At 35.9% G+C, this 22,369-nt stretch overlaps 1 protein-coding gene across 1 annotated transcript in view; it reads right to left on the bottom strand.

Moving 5' to 3' along the window:
• Positions 1 to 22,369, bottom strand: part of LOC140160862 (serine/threonine-protein kinase DCLK1-like) — a 99,047-nt gene that overhangs the window by 38,893 nt on the left and 37,785 nt on the right. The window contains 2 exon segments of the mRNA XM_072184185.1: positions 5,037 to 5,227; positions 6,978 to 7,076. Of these exon segments, the coding sequence (XP_072040286.1) occupies positions 5,037 to 5,227; positions 6,978 to 7,076 (290 nt within the window).

The raw sequence follows: 22,369 nt of genomic DNA, 5'->3' as shown, positions 1-22,369 counted from the left end.
AAAACTACAAAAAAATAAATCCCCCCAATATTTTGCCAGGGGGTGATGGTCCATACAATCACACCACCCCCAAATGTTTACGGCTCCTCTATGTGGGTTTCTAATAAAATTTACCTCATATTTGGCCATTTTAGATCCAAAAGTGCAAATTTGTGTGCGCTTTGCACAAATTTATTCCACTTTTGCACCATATTTCAACAGTTTAGCTTTAAAATGGCAAAAATGTTCGCGCATTTGTACCATAAACTTATTTCCAACCACCCCCCCCCCATGTCAAAAAGAAATCTATGTCACTGCCTCTTTGGGTGCAATATACACATAGCCCATTATAGCCAACCAAGGTCAAGATATAGACAAGGGTTTTAAAAGCTTTTATTGAAACACAATAAGGTTTCTACCAGATTTTTAAATGCTTTTAGGTGAAAGCTGTTTCTCCTCTCAATTTTCAGAAAAGTTCAGATGCAAAATAGGATATAAACCATGTGCTGCCATATATTTCTTTTGCCAATATTTTGTATTGATAGTGTTATTGTATATTTTTATATAAATATCTTTTTTCAACAAACATGAGCTTGTGGTACCACATTCACTCTAGTTATTATTTGGTTCACCTCACATTTAAGTGATGTACATGCATATTTTACAAGTGCAGTTTGTTGCGAAAATGCATTGACTTTACTGCCGAACTTGAAATGAATTACCAATGTATAGCATCCATCCATATTTAATAATTACCAAAATAACTCATAATTTTGCATAAACTCTTCATGTACACACTAATGACAACACACCATATCTTAATAGTTTTTCTTGATTTGTCATTACATTTTCAGCAAATTCTTCTTGAGACATCCTGAATACAGCTGCTCTCTCATGAGTAGATGGAAATTAACGTAGAATTTGGGGAGGGACAGATAGTTGATTTGGGGATATGCATGGAGACAGATATCTCTTGACTGAACCCTGGGACTTAGCATGACTTGTCTCTTTCTCATAGTAATTCATGTACTGCTAAATCCGGTGCTTGATGTCTAATGAAAATAGTTCACAATTATCATGCAGTTGCTTAAAGCAATATCGTTACATTTCCATCAAAAATAAATTTTGTATTATTTTTTTTCCACAAATTCATTGTCAGATATGTGCCCTTTTCATAAATCAGGTAAAGCAATGCAAATTGTTATTTAATTTGAGCTGCACTGTTGTCGCCAATGCTACACATGTTAAGGTTGATGTGGTATGACCATCCCGTATGACCATCCCGTATGCCATGTACAGTCAGAATTAATAGGTAAATTTTCACGGGAAATTTTTCTGGACACGTGACATCCATGGCGCAGACATATTAGCATTATGGAATGTGACCCCGAGCACAGCGTGTGGTCTACCAATGTATTTGAATAGGAAGAATTCCTGCCTTTTTGCAAAATAAGTAACTTGTCGCAAGTTAATAATATTATGGTAAGAGTTTCCGCAGATAAATATTTTTTTCCGTAGGTAGATATTTTTGAAATTACGTTTGAATGATATTGTGAAGAAATTAAGATTGCATGATATTTAATAAATTTGCAAGACACAAATTTCTATCGAAATTGCAGCCAAGAATACTATTCCAATTCAAATTTACTAAGACTTGAATAGCAAGGTCACCACCGGGGGTCAGAGATCAGGCTCGAGGTCACACTTACATTGATACCCATTGGTCACATGTCCAGAAAATTTTCCCTTGAAAATATACACATTAATGTTGACTGATGTACGTACAGTGTTATAAACATTATGTTTGTGTGCGACTAATATTTTGATCATGAAACAACATACTCTGTCATTTTATTCAAAATCTTGGTATTTGACACACAAATTTAGTACCTAAAGCCTTCAATTTGACGGCTATGTTAGTTTATTAAAGTACATAAATTACAGTTGAGTAAAAATCAGATTTTTGAAAAGCATTGTGGGTGTCCTCTTCAGCTTTATATGATCAATAAGTTATGTATGACCATTCTGCTTATAAGTATTGGTTTTGTGCAAAACATATTAACCCTTCCAACAGACAAGTCATATTTTTGCGAATCCCATTCAATGCACACAATGGCGGCCATATTGGATGTGCAGGGAGGTGATTTCACAACTGCTCATCAGAAATAATCATACTGAAATGTTTGTGAAATAAATGTAGCATGTTTTCCTTACTTGCATATACAAGATGGCATCCATAATCCTACGTGCAACTTGCAATATTGCGACTTGCACTGGGAGTGTATTTTTATGCAAATTGCACATAGAACGTGTTAATGGGTGTATAATAGCTTGTAGAAGTAATTCATCAGTAGGTATACTTAAACTTTCATAGTGTCAAATTTACCTGTTTACAACATATTATACAACAAAAGATGTTAACAGGCGCAGCATCAGGAAGTTTAGTAAATGAATGGATGGTTCATTGCATGTTACAAAACAGCATCATAAAATGATGGGACACATCCCTCTCTTTCTGGTCTACTGGCAATTAGCAGAGTGAGGAGATGGAACTTATGCCAGGATGAAATATGCTGTTACAGTTAAAATCCATACACCCCCTTTGGAAGATGTGACCTTATATCTCCTACACATCAGGAAGTGTTAATTTGAAATGAGAATACCTGAATGGGTGACTCCATTTGAAATCTACACCCCTTGTGTCAGCATACATTGTATACAAAGGCAAATAAAAACACAATAATGGTTGTTTTTGTGACAGATTTTGCTAAATAAGTGTATCTTTATCTACTTGAATCTGTGCTAAGGGCAGTTTCAAATTCTTAGCTAAAAAGGCAAAAAAAATAACTACGATAAATGAATAAATATTGCATTTATCCAACAAAATCAGAAACTTACAGGAAGGATGAATTAACACCCTTTTCCACCATTTGCATTATTGTGTCCTTGTCAAGGGTACATGTACATATCAAACTCTGTCCTTGCTAAGGGTACATATTTTAAGGGGTGTAAAGGGTGTGATTTACCAAACAAAATCCCTGTTAAGGGTCACTTTTTCATCCCTTTGAAAATCCTAGCTAAGGGTAGTTGTTGAGAGTGCATTCATAAGAATGCTTGCAACCTTTGTATATGAAGCCCCCCATGTCAGAGATTAAGCTCATGTCTTCCATAGGGGCCAGGGGGATATTCAAATGATTCACATCAAATTACCTACTATGGTTGAGAACACATCCCTTCTATTAAAGTAGACAATTAGCAGAGTAAGTAGACTTATGCCAGAATGAAATGATTCAAATCACATTCATTTGAAATAATATCATGTGCTATCTTCAGTAGATAGCACTCAAAATGGTCAAACTGTTAAAAAACTAGTCTTTTATCTTTAGCCATACATACCCAAGATGTGCTATCTCCAGTAGATAGCACTGACAATCAGAACATTGTCTGAAAAAGTCAGCCCTTGAAATGCAAACAATGAATTTATTACTATATAATATCTTTTTCTGTATCCTTAAGCTGTACACTGTGTGGGAAGTTTAGGAGTTGGTTAAGCATAGCTAGTATTACACAACTAGTCATACTAATGTAATATGCTACAGTAATGCCTTATAGCATTAAGCATAGGAAGATATGGTGACTATATACAGGTTGACAACATGACTCACAGTACGCTCACTTTCCTAGAATCAATGTAGGCTAGAGTAAAGAAAAACAGTTTCTCATTTAATGATGTGTAATCACTGAATCACTTACATTAAGTCACTTAAATTTAACTTTATTTTGCGTATTTACAATTTTAATGCAATTTTCATTAAATTTTGTGTCTATTTCAATATGTGATGCGATCAAGCCAAATCAGTCGGAACTCGGCAATATTGATTTTGAGATATAGCCAAACAAAGAAAGGTTTTCCTTTTGTTTCCTACTGTTTTTGAAACTCTTAAATTGCTCATATCTTTGGAACTGCTTGTTCAATTTCAATGGGGTTTTCTGCAAAATCCAGCTTTGTAAATGCTTTTACTATCCTATAGGAAACTGAAAATTATTATGGCCGAGTTCCGACTGATTTTGCTTGATCGCATCACATATGCTCACAATATTCCAAATGTTAAAGTTTGAGATATTGGCAAAGAAAGTGTTAAAATTCTTTTGTTTTATATTGTTTTCAGTGATTGATAAATTGATGTAACTTCGCAAACAAAACTCGTATCAACATGGGGTTTTCAATTTCTGAAAGCTCTAAACGTCCTCTTTAGAAATGCATGTACAACTCATTTTCGACCAGGGTCGACATGTGACTCATTCCCCTTGATCACGTCACATATTATAATTTGGGTACAATGTCAAGGAACAATGGACTTTGATGTCAATGTTTGTTTGCAAGTTATTGGCAGATTTACTTTAAATCATTTTACTTCTTACTGTATAATTAATTAAGTCAACAATATCTTATAATGAATCGTTATGTTGCATTTTAATCATTTCAGATTCATTCAAAATCTCATATTTGACTTTTTATTGATGATGCCCTCAATTTTGTTTAATTGTTCACATCATTGTCTTTCAAATGTATTCAGATATTTCACATTCTTATCACAGATGAAGACACAACATGCTTAGAAAAGTAATACCAAACCATTTAAGAACAAATGCCTTCCTCTTAAAAAAATGCAATATTTGTTCAAGCTACAATGTTGATTTCCAAGAAATTCTAATTCTGTTATTCTGTACTCAAAATGCTGAAATAATATTAGTAGTAACTGTCATCAAAGGCTTTTGTCCATTTTTAGCCAAAATAACAAGGTAAAGTGAAAAAACAACCCATTAGCTATTTTGGCCATTTAACATGGAGTTCTATAGGGGAGCTAATGTTTGAATTATGACATTATGTCAAAATTGCTCTGTTTACTTGATAAACACAAATAATTGGGCTGATTCCATTTAGATGTAAGTCAAGACATGTGTAAACATTACTAATATGCCAAAAAATCAGGTTTGAAAAATAAAATAAATTTCATATAATAAGATTGTACATTATAGCTGTATAGTAAGCTTACCTTTGGTTTAGCTGCGATTGGTGGTGGATTCCTGTGTGGCTTGATAGCTATTGGTGGGGGCTGACTGGTTGGGAGAGGGGGTAAACCACCATGAACACCATTGGTCCTAGGGGTAGGGGCGTCTCTCCTTGGCGGTGGTAATGGTGGGGGCTTATGTCTTTGCAGACGTGGCGATTGGACAGGAGAACCACCTATGGAAGCAAAAAATAGTAACAGGGAAAGTTAAAAGTAAGTTAGCCATTCTTGTAGGAACTACACATCTGAAATCCAGGATTATCAAACCTGTGATTTGGTAGTCCCCCCAAAAGAGAATAAACAATTACTATCTTGGACCGTTTAATAGGCTATATGGCAGTATACAAATACTAGATCCACTGACAGGAAGTTTATGCTCTGCACACACGATTTCCTTCTCCTAATTCATCTTGAACAACTTCACAGCTTTACAAATCATAAATTGGGAGTTTTGTCCTTTTCTGGAATATCTGCTTCTGTTTGTGGACGCTGCCATTTTTGTTGTTGCTACAGTAAAACCTCATTATAACGAAATCTGATACAAGAAAAACCCTGTTATAAAGAAGTATTTTTCCAGAACCAAGATACAAAATTTTTTGTTATTTATTGTTTTTACAACCCTGATATAACGAAATTTGGATATAAAGAACTAATTTCTCTGCCCCTGACAACTTCGTTATATTGAGTTTCCACTGTATAATAAATTTTGAATTCCTGTTTTCTCATACAGAGAACCATGATACAATCTTAATGCTAAGTCCTACCTTAGCAGATCAAAAACTTGCTTATAAAAGGGAGTACAAACTTTTGTCTCCAGGGATGATGATATCGTGATACAGGGAAAAACTATCAACCGGTAAGAAAGGTCATACTGTGGATAGGTCAGTCTACTTGGGTTGTGTCAAGTTGCGATTGACCACTGAATTGGGGTAATTCTCTCATGAATAAGTATGAGGTGTAATAAATTGTATTATATTGCGATAGTATTCAAAATTCCACATTTTCCTACAAAGGCAACAAATTTGGTTGATTCCATTTGGGTGTAAGTTGGAGCATGTTACAAATATGCAAAAATAAAAATTAACAAAATTTATTTTAAAAGATCCTACATTATGGCTTTCCTCGTTTTCACTGTTAATGCTATGCATGCTGGCCAAAGCAGTTGCGTACCGTTGCCGCCCCTTCCCCGGGGGGCTTAAGAAAATCCAATTTTGCCACCCCTTCCTCAACAGCCCGAAAAGGTTGCCCCAATTTTTTTTTTTTACGGTCGTTTGAAAAAGTGAAGAGCAAAAAAAAAAAAAAAAAAAAAAAGGATTTATAGGCATTTCCCCTTTTTCCTTTACTAATTCTTTTTTGCCGCCCTTCTTCTTCCGCCGCCCCTTTTTTGCCGCCCTTCTTCTTCCCGCCGCCCTTCATTTTGGCCGCCTGCTTTGACCCGAGGGCTGGCGCCCCAAAGCCCCCCCCAAAATACGCGCATGCAAAGGGTTCAACATAAGAAGTCAAGTTTGGAGATATTTTCTCAAAATAATAAGAGCTATGCCAAGAAACAATGAACCAATATCGCACTCATCTGAGTGCATTTTTCTAGATGTAGTCATGAAAATGAAGATTTATGACATTTTTGAAATTTAAATAAAATTTTGGGCTTGTCGTCAGTCGTCACCCATGTGGAGAGGGTCAAGGTAACAGTGGTTATGTGACATGATCAAAGGAAATGATGGCGCTATATTGGCAAAGAAGTGTTCAAATTCTTTTGTTTTATATTGTTTTCAACGATTAATAAATTGACATAACTTCGCAAAGAAACATGGGGTTTTCAGTTTCTGAAAGCTCTAAATGTCCTCTTTAAAAACATGTAAAACTGATTTTTGACCAGGGTGGACAGGTGACTCATTCCTCTTGATCATATCACATATTGAGTCTTACTTCTAGATCCAGAAGAGCCTCTTCTCCTTGAGTGGGGACTCTGTAGCATCACTCTGTTCCTAGGAGGTGTTTGTCGATATGGCGGAACCATCTTGCATTCTGAAATAAAAACATAAAAGAGATTCTTGGTAAGATGATGGAATTTAAGTATGACCAGATTAATTCACAACAAGCACATGCATAATCAAGCTTTCAATAATTAGTCAACAGTTATTATATATTTTCTTATTCCAGTAAAATTCCTCTATGTCCATATTGCTATCAGTAGCACGCTTGTATGTATGTTGCTATCTTCAGTAGACAGCACACTTACATGTATCCTGCTATCTTCAGTAGACAGCACACTTACATGTATATTGCTATCTTCAGTAGACAGCACACTTACATGCATATTGCTATCTTCAGTAGATTGCACACTTGTATGTATGTTGCTATCTTCAGTAGATAGCACACTTACATGCATGTTGCTATTTTCAGTAGATAGTACACTTACATGAATATTTCTATCTTCAGTAGAGAGCACACTTACAAGCATGTTGCATCTTTAGTAGATAGCACACTTGCATGAATGTTGCTATCTTCAGTAGACAGCACACTTGCATGCATGTAACCATCTTTAGTAGATAGCACACTTGCATGTATGTTGCTATCTTCAGTAGTCAGCACACTTACATGTATGTTGCTATCTTCAGTAGACAGCACACTTACATGTATGTTGCTATCTTCAGTAGACAGCACTCTTACATGTATGTTGCTATCTTCAGTAGACAGCACACTTACATGCATGTTGCTATCTTCAGTAGATAGCACACTTACATGCATGTTGCTATCTTCAGTAGACAGCACACTTTCATGTATGTTGCTATCTTCAGTAGACTGTTACTATCTTCAGTAGATAGCACACTTGCATGAATGTTGCTATCTTCAGTAGATACCACTCTTGCATGTATGTCCATACCGTCAGTAGATACCACATTTGCATAGCACACTTGTATGAATATTGCCATCTTCAGTAGATAGCACACTTGCATGAATGTTGCTATCTTCAGTAGACAGCACACTTACATGAATGTTGCTATCTTCAGTAGATAGCAAACTTGCATGAATGTTGCCATATTCAGTAGATAGCAGACTAGCATGAATGTTGTGATCTTCAGTAGATGAAGAAATGTATAGACCCATGAACAATGCTATCTTCAGTATGTGTTTATAATATGGATATAGTACACATTGACTATCTTCAGTACCAAGATATATGAAGCCATGAACAATGCAGTAGATGGCATGTTTGTTAACAATCAAGACATATTACTATCTTCAGTAGATTTGTTTATTAACAATCAAGACATATTGCTATCGTCAGTAGATCACACAGCGGTAAAGTACAGCAATCCATTTGGTAATTTTGAGTAGATAGTAGAAAGAATTTGGTTAGTTTCAATAGATGGTACACTGGATTATATAAGCATTTATATATATCAAATCACTTAACATTTATTCCACTGCACTACCATATATCACACCATTTGGCTGCTAATAAATTCTGTAGCTATTGCAATAAGCTTAATTTGCAATACTAAATTATTGTTTAAGTTGTCTCATTTGAGGCGCATGTCTTAATTTTGTTTCACCAAGTAAATAAAACACTATCCTGTTACAAGAGGGAAAGAAGCTAATCTGGCAAAGCGTTATTTTAAAGTTGTTTATTGCTGACTGAAGTGATGCTACTCTGAGGCTGAATAAACACTCACTCCACTTGACCCATCTCTCATATTCCATTGACACTGCCATCCAACTGTGTTCACCTTTGGATATTTTGCTGAATTCAAGTCAATTTCAAAATGCACAAATATGACTTGAGTCGCGACACACTATAGTGAAGACAACACTAAAAAATGTCCACTTTGAAATTGATGTTGAGGAACAGAAGACTATATTAATATTCCTATAAATACTCACTGTAAACATTATCATATTAAAGTTGGGCAACATTATTAACGACATGAACTGAAATAGAATCATTATGCTTATTCATTTGTGCAATGTCATATGGTTTTGCAAACATTTGAACCACTTCAAAAAGTGAACTATTTCCAATTACATGGTAACCCCTTGCTGCTGTTAAGAAATTCAGTACTTTTTCAGTTCATACAATTTTATATTTTTGTGACAGCAATCATTAATTTAAAAGTGAGGCCAAACATTGTGAATTGAAGATAAATGCCTCAGGGGAAATGTGAGTTAAAGCATCGTTTTCCCACATAATAGTTTTATTTGTCATAATAAAGAGCAAGTTTCAGCTATCTGTTGCAGTTAAGAGTATTTGGGTTTTGATGTATTTTTTAACTCCTCCATAATTAAAACTCACACCATGAACACACAATTCTTTTAATATATAAATGTGACATGCAGACACATGATTAACTTCTATGTGCATACTTGAAGGTGTATGTTCCCAACATATACCTGTATATTAACTCTCTTCACTTGGTGTCGACTGCAGCGACAAGTTTGAAAAAAAAATTCAAAATTCAAAAATTTCAGAAATGTAAATTTTCATGACCATATTTGGAATCAGCATGAAAAATGCATTAAAATGAGTACAAACAAGCCTAGTATTATTTCAGTAGTTTTTAAGAGAGCTCTTTATATTTTGAGAAAATAATTCAAAACTTGGAACTTTTTTTTTTTAATTGCATAGCTAGCACGCAGAGCATTAATGATGTTACACAAACAGCCTGCCTGGATTCATTTTGAAATTGGATTCTTATGTGATACACTGAATGGAAAAAGAGAAAGAATATTGAACCTATAGGTAGTCTTAAAGGTGCAGGTGTTACCTTTTGTTGGGTGAAGTAGAAAATATTAAATTTGGAAAAATGCAAAATCGGAATGAGATGAAACAGATTGAAAGTAACACCCTGAGGCAACCAGAAAATCAGAAATACCCCAGACCGATCTGTAGCGACTCCGACCGAAAGCAGATCAGATTGAAAAATGTCAAAATTTACTGATCGGGGCACATATTATGGGGTTAGACCGGATCTGTGTGAGTTCTCACCCTGGAAAGTACTTCATCATTTGCACCTTCATCATAAAATCATGATTATACATAATATAAAAAAGTACATTTTATAATCCAAGTAATTCAAATTTATCAATGACAAACAGACATTCCAAATTAAAGAATAGAGGTTATCCGTGTTCTATAAGCTGCATATCCTACCAGCGACTCCTATACCTATACCTGGCAAAGCGTTATTTTAAAGTTGTTTATTGCTGACTGAAGTGATGCTACTCTGAGGCTGAATAAACACTCACTCCACTTGACCCATCTCTCATATTCCATTGACACTGCCATCCAACTGTGTTCACCTTTGGATATTTTGCTGAATTCAAGTCAATTTCAAAATGCACAAATATGACTTGAGTCGCGACACACTATAGTGAAGACAACACTAAAAAAATGTCCACTTTGAAATTGATGTTGAGGAACAGAAGACTATATCAATATTCCTATAAATACTCACTGTAAACATTATCATATTAAAGTTGGGCAACGTTATTAACGACATGAACTGAAATAGAATCATTATGCTTATTCATTTGTGCAATGTCATATGGTTTTGCAAACATTTGAACCACTTCAAAAAGTGAACTATTTCCAATTACATGGTAACCCCTTGCTGCTGTTAAGAAATTCAGTACTTTTTCAGTTCATACAATTTTATATTTTTGTGACAGCAATCATTAATTTAAAAGTGAGGCCAAACATTGTGAATTGAAGATAAATGCCTCAGGGGAAATGTGAGTTAAAGCATCGTTTTCCCACATAATAGTTTTATTTGTCATAATAAAGAGCAAGTTTCAGCTATCTGTTGCAGTTAAGAGTATTTGGGTTTTGATGTATTTTTTAACTCCTCCATAATTAAAACTCACACCATGAACACACAACTCTTTTAATATATAAATGTGACATGCAGACACATGATTAACTTCTATGTGCATACTTGAAGGTGTATGTTCCCAACATATACCTGTATATTAACTCTCTTCACGCGGGTGTCGACTGCAGACGACAAGTTTGAAAAAAAAAATTCAAAATTCAAAAATTTCAGAAATGTAAATTTTCATGACCATATTTGGAATCAGCATGAAAAATGCATTAAAATGAGTACAAACAAGCCTAGTATTATTTCAGTAGTTTTTAAGAGAGCTCTTTATATTTTGAGAAAATAATTCAAAACTTGGAACTTTTTCCATTGAAGCGCATGGCTAGCACGCAGAGCATTAATGATGTTACACAAACAGCCTGCCTGGATTCATTTTGAAATTGGATTCTTATGTGATACACTGAATGGAAAAAGAGAAAGAATATTGAACCTATAGGTAGTCTTAAAGGTGCAGGTGTTACCTTTTGTTGGGTGAAGTAGAAAATATTAAATTTGGAAAAATGCAAAATCGGAATGAGATGAAACAGATTGAAAGTAACACCCTGCGAGGCAACCAGAAAATCAGAAATACCCCAGACCGATCTGTAGCGACTCCGACCGAAAGCAGATCAGATTGAAAAAATGTCAAAATTTACTGATCGGGGCACATATTATGGGGTTAGACCGGATCTGTGTGAGTTCTCACCCTGGAAAGTACTTCATCATTTGCACCTTCATCATAAAATCATGATTATACATAATATAAAAAAGTACATTTTATAATCCGAAGTAATTCAAATTTATCAATGACAAACAGACATTCCAAATTAAAGAATAGAGGTTATCCGTGTTCTATAAGCTGCATATCCTACCAGCGACTCCTATACCTTGTTTAGGACTTTCAAAAGAAGTACCTGCATGTGCAACCATGACTATTTCAAAATAGCCCGCCAAAGTCATGCAGGTAACTCCGAGGTCGTGCATTGAATTAGTTTGAATGAGGAATACTACGGGAACCAGTGCCTTTTGTTAGAAGTCACGCATGAGTAAAGTGGATAACCTCTATTGTGTGAATTAGACATCTTTAGCTTGTTTCGTTGTTGAAAGGGATTCAATCATGTTCACTGTTGCTCATCACGATTGACAACGATGCGTCCGCATCGTCTGAGTGGTTTACTTTGCTCGAGCAGCTACTGCGCTCGCGACGTAAACCACTCGGACGACACGGACGTATTGTTGTTAATCGGTAATAAATAACAGTGAAACATGATTGAATCCCTAAATGTACCTTTAAGATACTGCCAGGTAATATTATTCATATAGGGTCAGTCCATGTCAAAACAGACTGAGTGTACACCCACCCTCTTGGATTTTGCTCTCCTTTGGCTCAGGGGTACCTTTCATGGACCCCTAGGTGAGGTCACAAGAAAAAATTCAAATTCAATTTCGTTTCGAATGGCGGGCCATTTAAGTTTGGCAACCTTGACCAAAATTGGGAATTTAAGGTGTCCAAATGACAAAGCGCCCTCTTTGAGAGGCATTTTCTTCCTAATTAAATCAGTTGTGACCCTCTTTTTGAATGTGGTCACTCACTGGCTGTGTCTGAAATGCCTAATGCCAAAAAAGATTGATTTCGGAATTTCGTTGGGATTTCAGGGGGGGTCAAAATCAGCACTTCGTACTGTTCAATCAAATTATCTTTGATTTTGAAGGACCCATGATAATGTCACAGTGCATTTATAGGTCCTAATTATGTTCAGAATGGATTAACCATGTGCCAATGTCTATGAGCAATTCAAAAAAGAGAAATTTCTAGACCCCCTACAGAATTTTAGGCCCCCCTAAAGTGGTTCAGCCACAAATGGCGCTTAAAATCGGCAAATTTTGACACCTAATAACTTTAGGTGTACACCAGATATGAATTTCTAGTCTTTTGCATCTGAAAGAATGTAGTCTAATGTTACTAGGAACATAAGAGATTTGTAAGTTGATGGTCCCAAAAATCCCAATTTTTGACTAATAATGTACAGGTTATGGGTACAAAATGTCAATTTCAACATACCCTTTTTTCTATTTTTGATCACTTTATAGCAAATTGTCTTATTTATCCTGTTATTACATAGTTAACAACGTCTGATTTTGGTAATTTTGGTGTCTAAATTATGTTTTCTTGCATGAGAAATACAACTACTCAACTTAAAAAACTGTACAAGGAACCAATGACCTCCTTATTACAATATGGATGCTTTTGGCAGCCATGTTGCAAAAGAGGGTCATCGGTTCCTTGTATAGTTTTTTTAATTTGCTTAGTTGTATTTCTCATGCAAGAAAAAATATATAATTAGACACCAAAATTACCAAAATCAGACGTTGTTAACTATGGTCAGAATTCAAAAAGGTTGACATTGACCTATGAACATTTTTCGTCATAGCGCCCTCCTGAAAGGTCTGACACATAACAAACTATACATTTTTGGAATCCTCATGACCATACGAGTAATTTGATATATTACTTGACATAATTGGGAGCACTCTGAAAATGTGACCCCCATAACCTGTACTTTGCATGTGCATCGTTGCCAAATCCCCCTTAAAAATCCATACAGAGGATTAGTAAGTAGTTTTTTCTTATTACTTGACTCAAGAGCAACTTGAAATATCAGGATAAATAATACAAATGGCTATAAAGTGATCAAAAATATAAAAAAATATCATACTAAAATTGGCATTTTGTACCGTATCCTGTATGCATAGCTAAATGACTATTTTTGAAAGCGTCAACTTAATACTAAAACACAAAAAATACAAAACAAATCTTATGTTCCTAGTAACATTAAACTACATTCTTTCAGATGCAAAAGACTAGAAATTCATATCTGGTGTACACCTAAAGTTATTAGGGGTCAAAATTTGCCGATTTTAAGCGCCATTTGTGGCTGAACCACTTTAGGGGTGGCCTAAAATTCTGTAGGGGTCTAGAAATTTCTCTTTTTTGAATTGCTCATAGACATTGGCATATGGTTAATCCATTCTGAACATAATTAGGACCTATAAGTGCACTGTGACATTATCATGGGTCCTTCAAAATCAAGATAATTTGATTGAACAGTACGCAGTGCTGATTTTGACCCCCTCTGAAATCCCAACGAAATTCGAAATCTATCTTTTTGGCATTAGGTATTTCAGACACAGCCAGTGAGTGACCACATTCAAAAAGAGGATCACAACTGATTCAATTAAGAAGAAAGTGCCCCTCAAAGAGAGCACTTTGTCATTTGGACCCTTAAATTCCCAATTTTGGTCGAGGTCGCCAAACTTTGATTGCCCGCCATTCGCAAACGAAATGGAATTTGAATTTTTTCTTGTGACCTCACCTAGGGATCCATGAAAGGTACCCCTGAGCCAAAGGAGAGCAAAATCCAAGAGGATGGGTGTACACTCAATCTGTTTTGACATGGACTGACCCTATATTATCACCTGTACGATGCACATTATATACATGCAAGATAGGAATGATTGATCACACTATGGCCTGCAGCCATGCCAATTAACTGCCTCTCTTCTCAGGTTACATGCACTACATCTTAGTGCCACATGTTCTGTTAATGGCAGGAACAATTTTAAGAAAATTATCAAGTAGATTAAAATATGGAAATTGAATGTCCATGTTTGAATCTAATCAAACAGTACATTTAAAAGAGTACAAATATGTCTATACTTTGACAGCGAGTTGTAATCGGTGTGGAATTGTTAGGCTTTTTACCACTACGCCAAAAAGTAGACCCACATTAAGAGTGATATAGTTGATCTCTCTGGTCTATGCGTGTTAAATAAAGTAGACGAAAGTGTAGGACTTAAATTAAAATTGTGTAATGTTTCTGGCGTTATGTCACAAGACAGATCTCAAAATAAAATGATATTAATCCGCAATGATATAAGGCCTGCCGGTTACGAGGTGATCAAACTATAGTATTGGGTCCATATTCAAATGCTTAAAATTGGTTTGGTAATTTCATGAGACAGACCTTCATGAATTAAGACATCATCTACTGAAAAATATTAAAAGATTGAATTTTATTTCTTATATGTGTATTGTCACATGGGCAATTTCAAACAAACACTCTCACCGTTGAAATAAGCTTACTTCTGAATGTTAATTGTGTTGGATGTTCATCTGTTTTGAAATCAATTCCCATGCACACCAAATATGGTATATTCAACTTATATAAACTGAAAATGTGAGAATGTATTCAATATCAGCATATAGATGGTTAAGAACCTAAAGGAAATTGAGAAATTTCCTTCAAACATGTGAAATTTACACATGCACAGCAAATACACATAAGCATGATAAGGATGGCTGTATGAAATAGAACACTTTTTAGCCCAAAGCAATTGCTGTGAATCTAGTGAGTGAAGAAACAAGACTTTTATATGGGCAAAAGCATATGCACACACTACCCTACAACCATGTATGTATAGGGTGCCAAATTTGACATTCTGTAAGTCTGTATCAACATCAACTTAAAGGAGCATTTCGTGATCCTAGCATCCTCTTTCTATTTTTTAATAGATATCCACGAAAAAGGCTTATCCCAAAATTTCACTTGATTCCAATTTTGCATTTGCGAGTTATGCATGATTATGTGTATACACGGATGCTCCATAGACAATGTGTTGTAATGTCGTTCTGGTATACCAGAACAAAATTCAAATTTCACGATATCTTTGCTAAATGAATTAATCTGCAAGAAATTTTTTTGTACATAAACATTATGTAGCCATGAGAAAAGTGTGGGGGGATGATGCTGTGGATCACAAAATGCCCTTTTAAACAAGCTCTAAGAAGAAGTCAATTCAAAAATAATTTTCCTGTATAAATTGACTAAATTCTAAATAAGTATATTATAATCTGGAATGCTGAAATTTAAAAAAATCACTAATAAACCTGTGGAATTCTAGTTGTGAACCACAAATCACACTTCCACATGTTAAAGGTTAAAACTAAGCATCAAATAATTATGTTGGAATATTTGTAAACATGCATCAACACTTTACAAAAAATGTACATGCCGTTTTGTTTATTAAAGGGATTTCCCCTGTATCCATCATTCATAAACAAACCCATCATATTGGGGGACCACACATGGGAGGCGAGATCCCAGTGAACTCCTAGATGTACATTGATGCGCATCGACGTGGGCACTATGCTTAAACACACACACCCCTGTCTGTGTTTGCCTCCAAACGTGGACATTGTGTTTTGCTATCTAACCGAGGGCGTGTGTATGATGTTTTCATCGCCTAACCTGTGTTTTTTTGTGTATAATCTGAAAGCGGAATTTTAGCCATCACCCTGCGGATGGTAGTTTTTTACACGTGTGGTCCTCGGTTTCAGGCAAATAGCGTTTAAAGCATCTAGCATGCATTTGAGGTCTTTTGCAGCAGTTTGAGACCGAGGACAGTCCTCGGTTGGAAGTAGGTTTTGTTTTGTTTTGTTTTATTTCTTCTTTAACCTGGGACACTCAATCAGTTGAAAACACAATTAATCATCTGTTCTTCCTTGAGGCCCAGGGTCCACAGTAGGTCCACAGTTTAGGGTGAAAAATCTTGTGTGTGTCCTCGTTTGTCGGCAAACACGTACGCACCCCAATACAAGAAACACACATCAGATGAAGATGTGAGTTGCATGTAGACAGTATTGATGCTGATTCTGGGAGTGCACATTGATGTATGCGGTTCTCGCTCCAGTGTGTTGTCACCCATTATATTACAAAAAGCCATGAGACACATCATAAATAGTTGTGGCACAAACTTAGACTTGTCAACATATAATTTTTTTGTCACAGGTTCTGCATTTAAACTCTATACTGACTCTGTATTTGACTACACATCATTTTAATCATAGAAAGGTGCCAAACACTGGGAATATAGGGTATGCAATACGGAATCACTCATAACAGAATCATCCTCATTTAAATAAAATTTTGTCCTCCATAAGGTACCACTGAGAAATTCACATGATAATACAATAAAACATGTGCTAGGTATGAATGGTTGTGGAATCGATCTAGAGACCTGTCCCTCTGTCATCTTAAGTTATCTTAGAACTGTCCTCCAGCATGGCTGCCATTTCAATTGTTATACCATTCCGGTTGGTTTATTGCATACACTCTATTCAGTGCCTAAGTGAACAAAAATCCAAACATGAGTCAATCTTTGTTAATGCAGAAATCCATAAAATCAATGTTTTGCAAATGCTTCATAAAAAAGCCCCCCCAAAAAAAGGGGGGGAAAGCAGCAGTTCCATAAACCTTTCAGACATTTAAAGTAGGACTCAATCCTTGTGCTTGACACATACATATTTATGTGCCAAGTAGAGCTGAGACTAAAAGACGCTATGGCATTTCAACAGAGACTTGAAATCAATTCTCAATTCTGAACTTCCAAATATTGAAATTCACCCATTCATGTTGCTACTTGCAAAATGTATCAAAGGAATTTGTAAGTGAATTTACTACTGAAAGTTGCAACTGATTTATATCATTATATGGTGAATATCCAGTTAAGTTACATCCATTCTGTAGAGTTAGTATAACACATTGAAATGATATAGAGATTAACAGAAGAGTAGTGGCTCAGAATTGCATGTGCGTATTAAATACTATGGGTAATCCTCCATATTGGGTTGTTATATAAAATAGTGAACATTTATTGAATGATAATTACAAAGGATTGTGCAAATATCCCACACTCATAAATGAATGTGGGTGCATAGTGAAACACGCTGGAGGTACACTATTTTGCCGCCCATGACCCAGCGACATGCAAATGTGGCAGAGTCAGTTCTCTTTCAGGTTGAGTTGAGAGTAATGCCATGTTGGATTTTGCAGTGACATATTCGAATCACGCTCACTAACATGGGGCATACACACATGGAGAAGGACAGTTTGTCCCTACACTGGCAACGCATGTGTAAATGCACAGATTTGAATCTGCCACTGCAAAATCCAACATAGCGTTACTCTCAACTTGAGATGCGACATATTTTAATCTCTGAGTGAAACACTTAGCAATTAGCTAAGAAAAGCTAAAATATAAAGTTTTTCTCCAAACAATGTTTCTACACATTCTCAAATGTCAGTGTTATTCAAAACAACAGTAACCAACACCACATGTACATCCCACCTAACATTCCCTCCCCATATATACACACACAAAATTACTATCTACTGAAGATAGCAAGCTAGAATTGTTATAATTATAATCTATGAGAGCTAATGCTAGAAAGATCAAATTCATAACATCTCAAATTTTTATTATTTGAACACCTAAACCTGTTATTTTTAGCCTAATATTCTATCTTTTTAAGGTGCATTAATGATACAAGATGGGTTTTTTCCCAAGCCAGGTGATGAGTTAGTGTTTAGTAGATGTCTCATTATATTCACATAGCCCATGTCTCATCTCTCTCCCACTCATAACTAAGCAGTAGGGATGTTCATGCAAGTGCTGACAGCATTTTCTTGTTTCTTGAGGTCTTTCAACTGTTAATCTCAAATTCATCACACCAATTTTGAACAGAATATTGCTAGCTTGAATTCAGAGACATCTACATATTGAAATGTCATCATAAAAAGTCAAGAATACTTCAAAAAATTAAAACTTTAAAATTAACATTTACAGGGTATTGTTTTGCCTTTGATTAAGTTACAATTTTCCTGTCAGTAATTGTATATCTGTTAGACTTTATCTGTTTTCCTTGCACCGGGTCTGTAATATATTGATGCTAAATGGACTACGCCATACAACTAATTACATACATCTACCTGCGATCTAAGATGATATTATGCTACCCTGGAAAATAAAGATGTCACTTCAATAACTACAACTTAGGTTATATTGAGTCAATATACAATATATGGTCTGCTGGCTTTTTGTTGGTGCCTTGTAGAATGAAACAAATCAAAATGACACTTTACTGACTGTACTTTTCATACAGCTTTAGCTTCCATATGGTACAATTGTAATTCATTGCCCGCATTTCTGTGTCTTTTTACAATATTCTCAATCAAATTTTGTAATAGGTAGAACAATAATATTCATAGAATTCTCAACATAATTATTTGAAGTTGGAAGTAATGTAAATTTAACAGTGAATTCTGATAAAGCAGCAAGCTAATATTTGATTTTTTTTTTTTTGGGGGGATAAAGTAAATCAGTCAGAACTACCGTACCTCAATCTTTCTAATTCAGAGTTAATATGCAATGCGTATCAAGGTTGTTAAAGTACATACTTGTTAGCTAGGTCAAGACTAAATATAGTCTTTTTGTATGGTGAAATATTGACTGAAATGGCCAACAGGGAGAAGTAGAAGTAGCACCAGGCACGTAGCTGGGATATGAAGGGGTGCAGTGTGATAGGAAGCTTACAGGCAGAAACTCTTCCACATATATCCATGGAAAGGCTCATCATGGTGATGTTCTGCAATCTGAAGGTTTCAGAATGAAACAACAATGTTTTTGTCCACATACAGTATGTTTTTCTAAGCAAAGGGGTGATGGGTGATGTGATGTAATGCGAGATGATGCAAGGCAATAATGGCCCCAGTAGAAATAGATAGGGTGAAGGGTCATGTCACCTTTTGGTCCTCACCCTCAATTTTGTGAGCTACAAAACTGATATGAATGAGTGATTTCAAGTACATTTACATATTTTTGTCAAATACCTTTTGATTAAAATTTAAAGCTACTTCTCCTTCTAAGCTCATATGAATATGAAGGGGTGCACCATTTGATTTACCGGAAGGGGAGGGGCATGGGAGTTTTTTGAAAAAATAAAAACTTTGCCCACTAGTGAGACAAAAAAACAAAATTTTGCCTCACTGATGAGTACAAAATTTCCCCCACCCAACTCTGTACAGAGGTATACATTAAAATTGAAAAAAAAATCAGCGGCGAAAAGAAATAAAAACGAGATCTGATTGCGTTCGCCTGCGACCGCGAGGATGCACAGCCAGCAGTGACAAATGAGTTACGACCCCGAATCTGTGAGAACCGGAAGTGATCCCTTAATTACCTTTGACCCCATAAAATATTACATAGTGCTTAGGATGTCATAAGGAATATTCCTGGCAAATTTCAGCTTAATCGGAACTTATACATGGATTTTGATTTTTTTTAAATTTATGATTGACCTTTTGACCCCCTTAATGACCTTTTCAATGAAAAAAAACCTTATGTACACTGACAAAATGCATTGTTCCAATTTTAATTAAAAAATTCTACTATGTTTAGTTGTTGAGATAAAAATTCTTGAAAATATTTAACTAAAAACAGGAAGTGACCCCTTAATGACCTTTGACCCCAAAAATAAAAATACCATGCACACATCAGGTAAAACTGATTCATGTATGATGATTATATTACTCTGGTCTGTTTACATTTTGAGATAAAAATTTTTTAAAACTTTTTTGATAATTTTGGTTTTTGACCGGAAGTAACCCCTTAATGACATTTGAGCCCAAAACTGTAGGCATCCTAAAGACCCTGGCTAGTAGCGATGCATATGTGCTAATGGCGACTCTCTGCTATGTAATTTGTAAAGACAGTGATTTTTTGAATATTTTTTACAAATTTTTCATACTTTTACCGGAAGTGACCCCTTAATGACCTTTGATCCCAATTCTGTGAAGGACTTTTAGACACTGGTGATAGGCGATGCATGTGTGCAAGTGACGTCATGGTGCTATGTAAAATGTGGAAGAAGAAGCATTTTAGTGAAAATCACGTTTTGGCCACTGACCGAAGTGAATAACCTTTGACCGGAAATGATCATGTGACAGTTGTGGCACCACTCAATGGTCCTAGTGACCAACTTTGATCAACATGGCTGACGCATGTAGCTCGATGGCTGATTAACATGATGTTGACAGAAGAAAGAAGAAAGAAGAAGAACGCGGTAAAAAGAATGCACAGCGCCGATGGCGGCTGTGCAATTGCCAGCTGACCAAAACTCCCATGAACCCCCCAAAATCACAATTTCAGGTTCCATCACAAATGCTCAAATTTCACTCTCTTATATTTCCTAATGTACATACATGACCAGTTTCATACAAGTACCATGCAGTAGCACTGGCTTCTGTGCTGTACTCTGACCTGTATGATGATTTTCCAACTGTAGGATAGTAGCTGATAGTTCGCTACGCTCGGTGCTCCCTTCGGTCGCTATTCGAGAGGCGTCGCGGTTTGTGGAACGGGGCTAGTTCTACCATGCAGTACTATTGAAACTCAATCTTTGTGAAATTAGCATTGAAATCTTAATAGTAAATCTTAGTCGCATAAACATTTCAAAGCAAAAATACTAAAATATGCGCCTTGGTTCCCTTATTGTAATCATAGTGCACATATGTAAAGGTGGGTCAGAGGGGGGCATGACTTAGCAGTGTTTGCACTTCTTCTTATTAGCATGTCCAAGCGCAGAGTCAAATGCGCCAGAGCCAATAACTGACGCAGTGACGAGCAGAATCGATGAATTCAGCTAAGTCCTCATATGTGCAGTGTTGCCCCATCTGTGGACAGACCAGCAGGTGTTCCATAGTCTGTGGAACCGTTCCACACTCACAGGTAGTATTTTGTCCTTCTGGTAGGTAGCCCCATTTCTGCAAAGCGACCTTGCACCTTCCTACCCCTGATCTTAGTCTGTTGAGACACCGCCACTCAGGCCACATGGAATCAGCTCCAGGTGGTAGCTGCTCACTGGGTTGCGGTCCCATAGCTGGTGAATTGGGAGATTTGCACTCAAATATTGAGACAAATAAAGCTAACACACAAGAGGAATGGTATGAGTTCTATAAAAGACTTGATATAAATAAGGTTTGATATAAATAAGGGGTGTCATCTCCGCAATTATTTTTATCGGGAGATGGAAAACGCTCACAGCTTTTGTTTTGATATATTTAATATTGGCCTCATCTTAAGAACCGCAAGATGTATGAAAATATAAATGCGATTATTGGCCTCCTCGACTCATTTCCTAAAAGATCAATGCATGTATGAGTTAAATGGCTAAACTGGAATAACATGGCTCCTGCCACCTGACACTTGCCTTCCAAGCTCTATCAGTGATTTGCTACTGAATCTTGAATATATGTGCCCATCCGGTCCACCACAAACTGGTCGTAAAGTCGGCATTTTCCATTTTGAGATACAATCAAAAACAGTAATTCGATTTCAATGTTAAATATACTAGGAATTTAACCTTTGATGAACTACAACTTCACTTCCAGATGTCCGATGAAGCTGGTTGAGGTGTCATTTTGAAGCTGAAAGTGAATTCTTTCAAAATCTGCAATAAACAGAAAATGATCTAGAGCCGACTTTACTACCACTTCGTGGTGGATGGTCACATATGGCACTGTGAACAAAGAGATTAGCCCTTTAGTATGTCACACATTACGG

The sequence above is a fragment of the Amphiura filiformis genome, chromosome 9 (assembly GCF_039555335.1).
Source record: "Amphiura filiformis chromosome 9, Afil_fr2py, whole genome shotgun sequence".
Lineage (NCBI taxonomy): Eukaryota > Metazoa > Echinodermata > Ophiuroidea > Amphilepidida > Amphiuridae > Amphiura > Amphiura filiformis.
The sequence above is the reverse complement of the archived record's forward strand: the minus strand, read 5'-3'. Positions and strand labels throughout refer to the sequence as shown.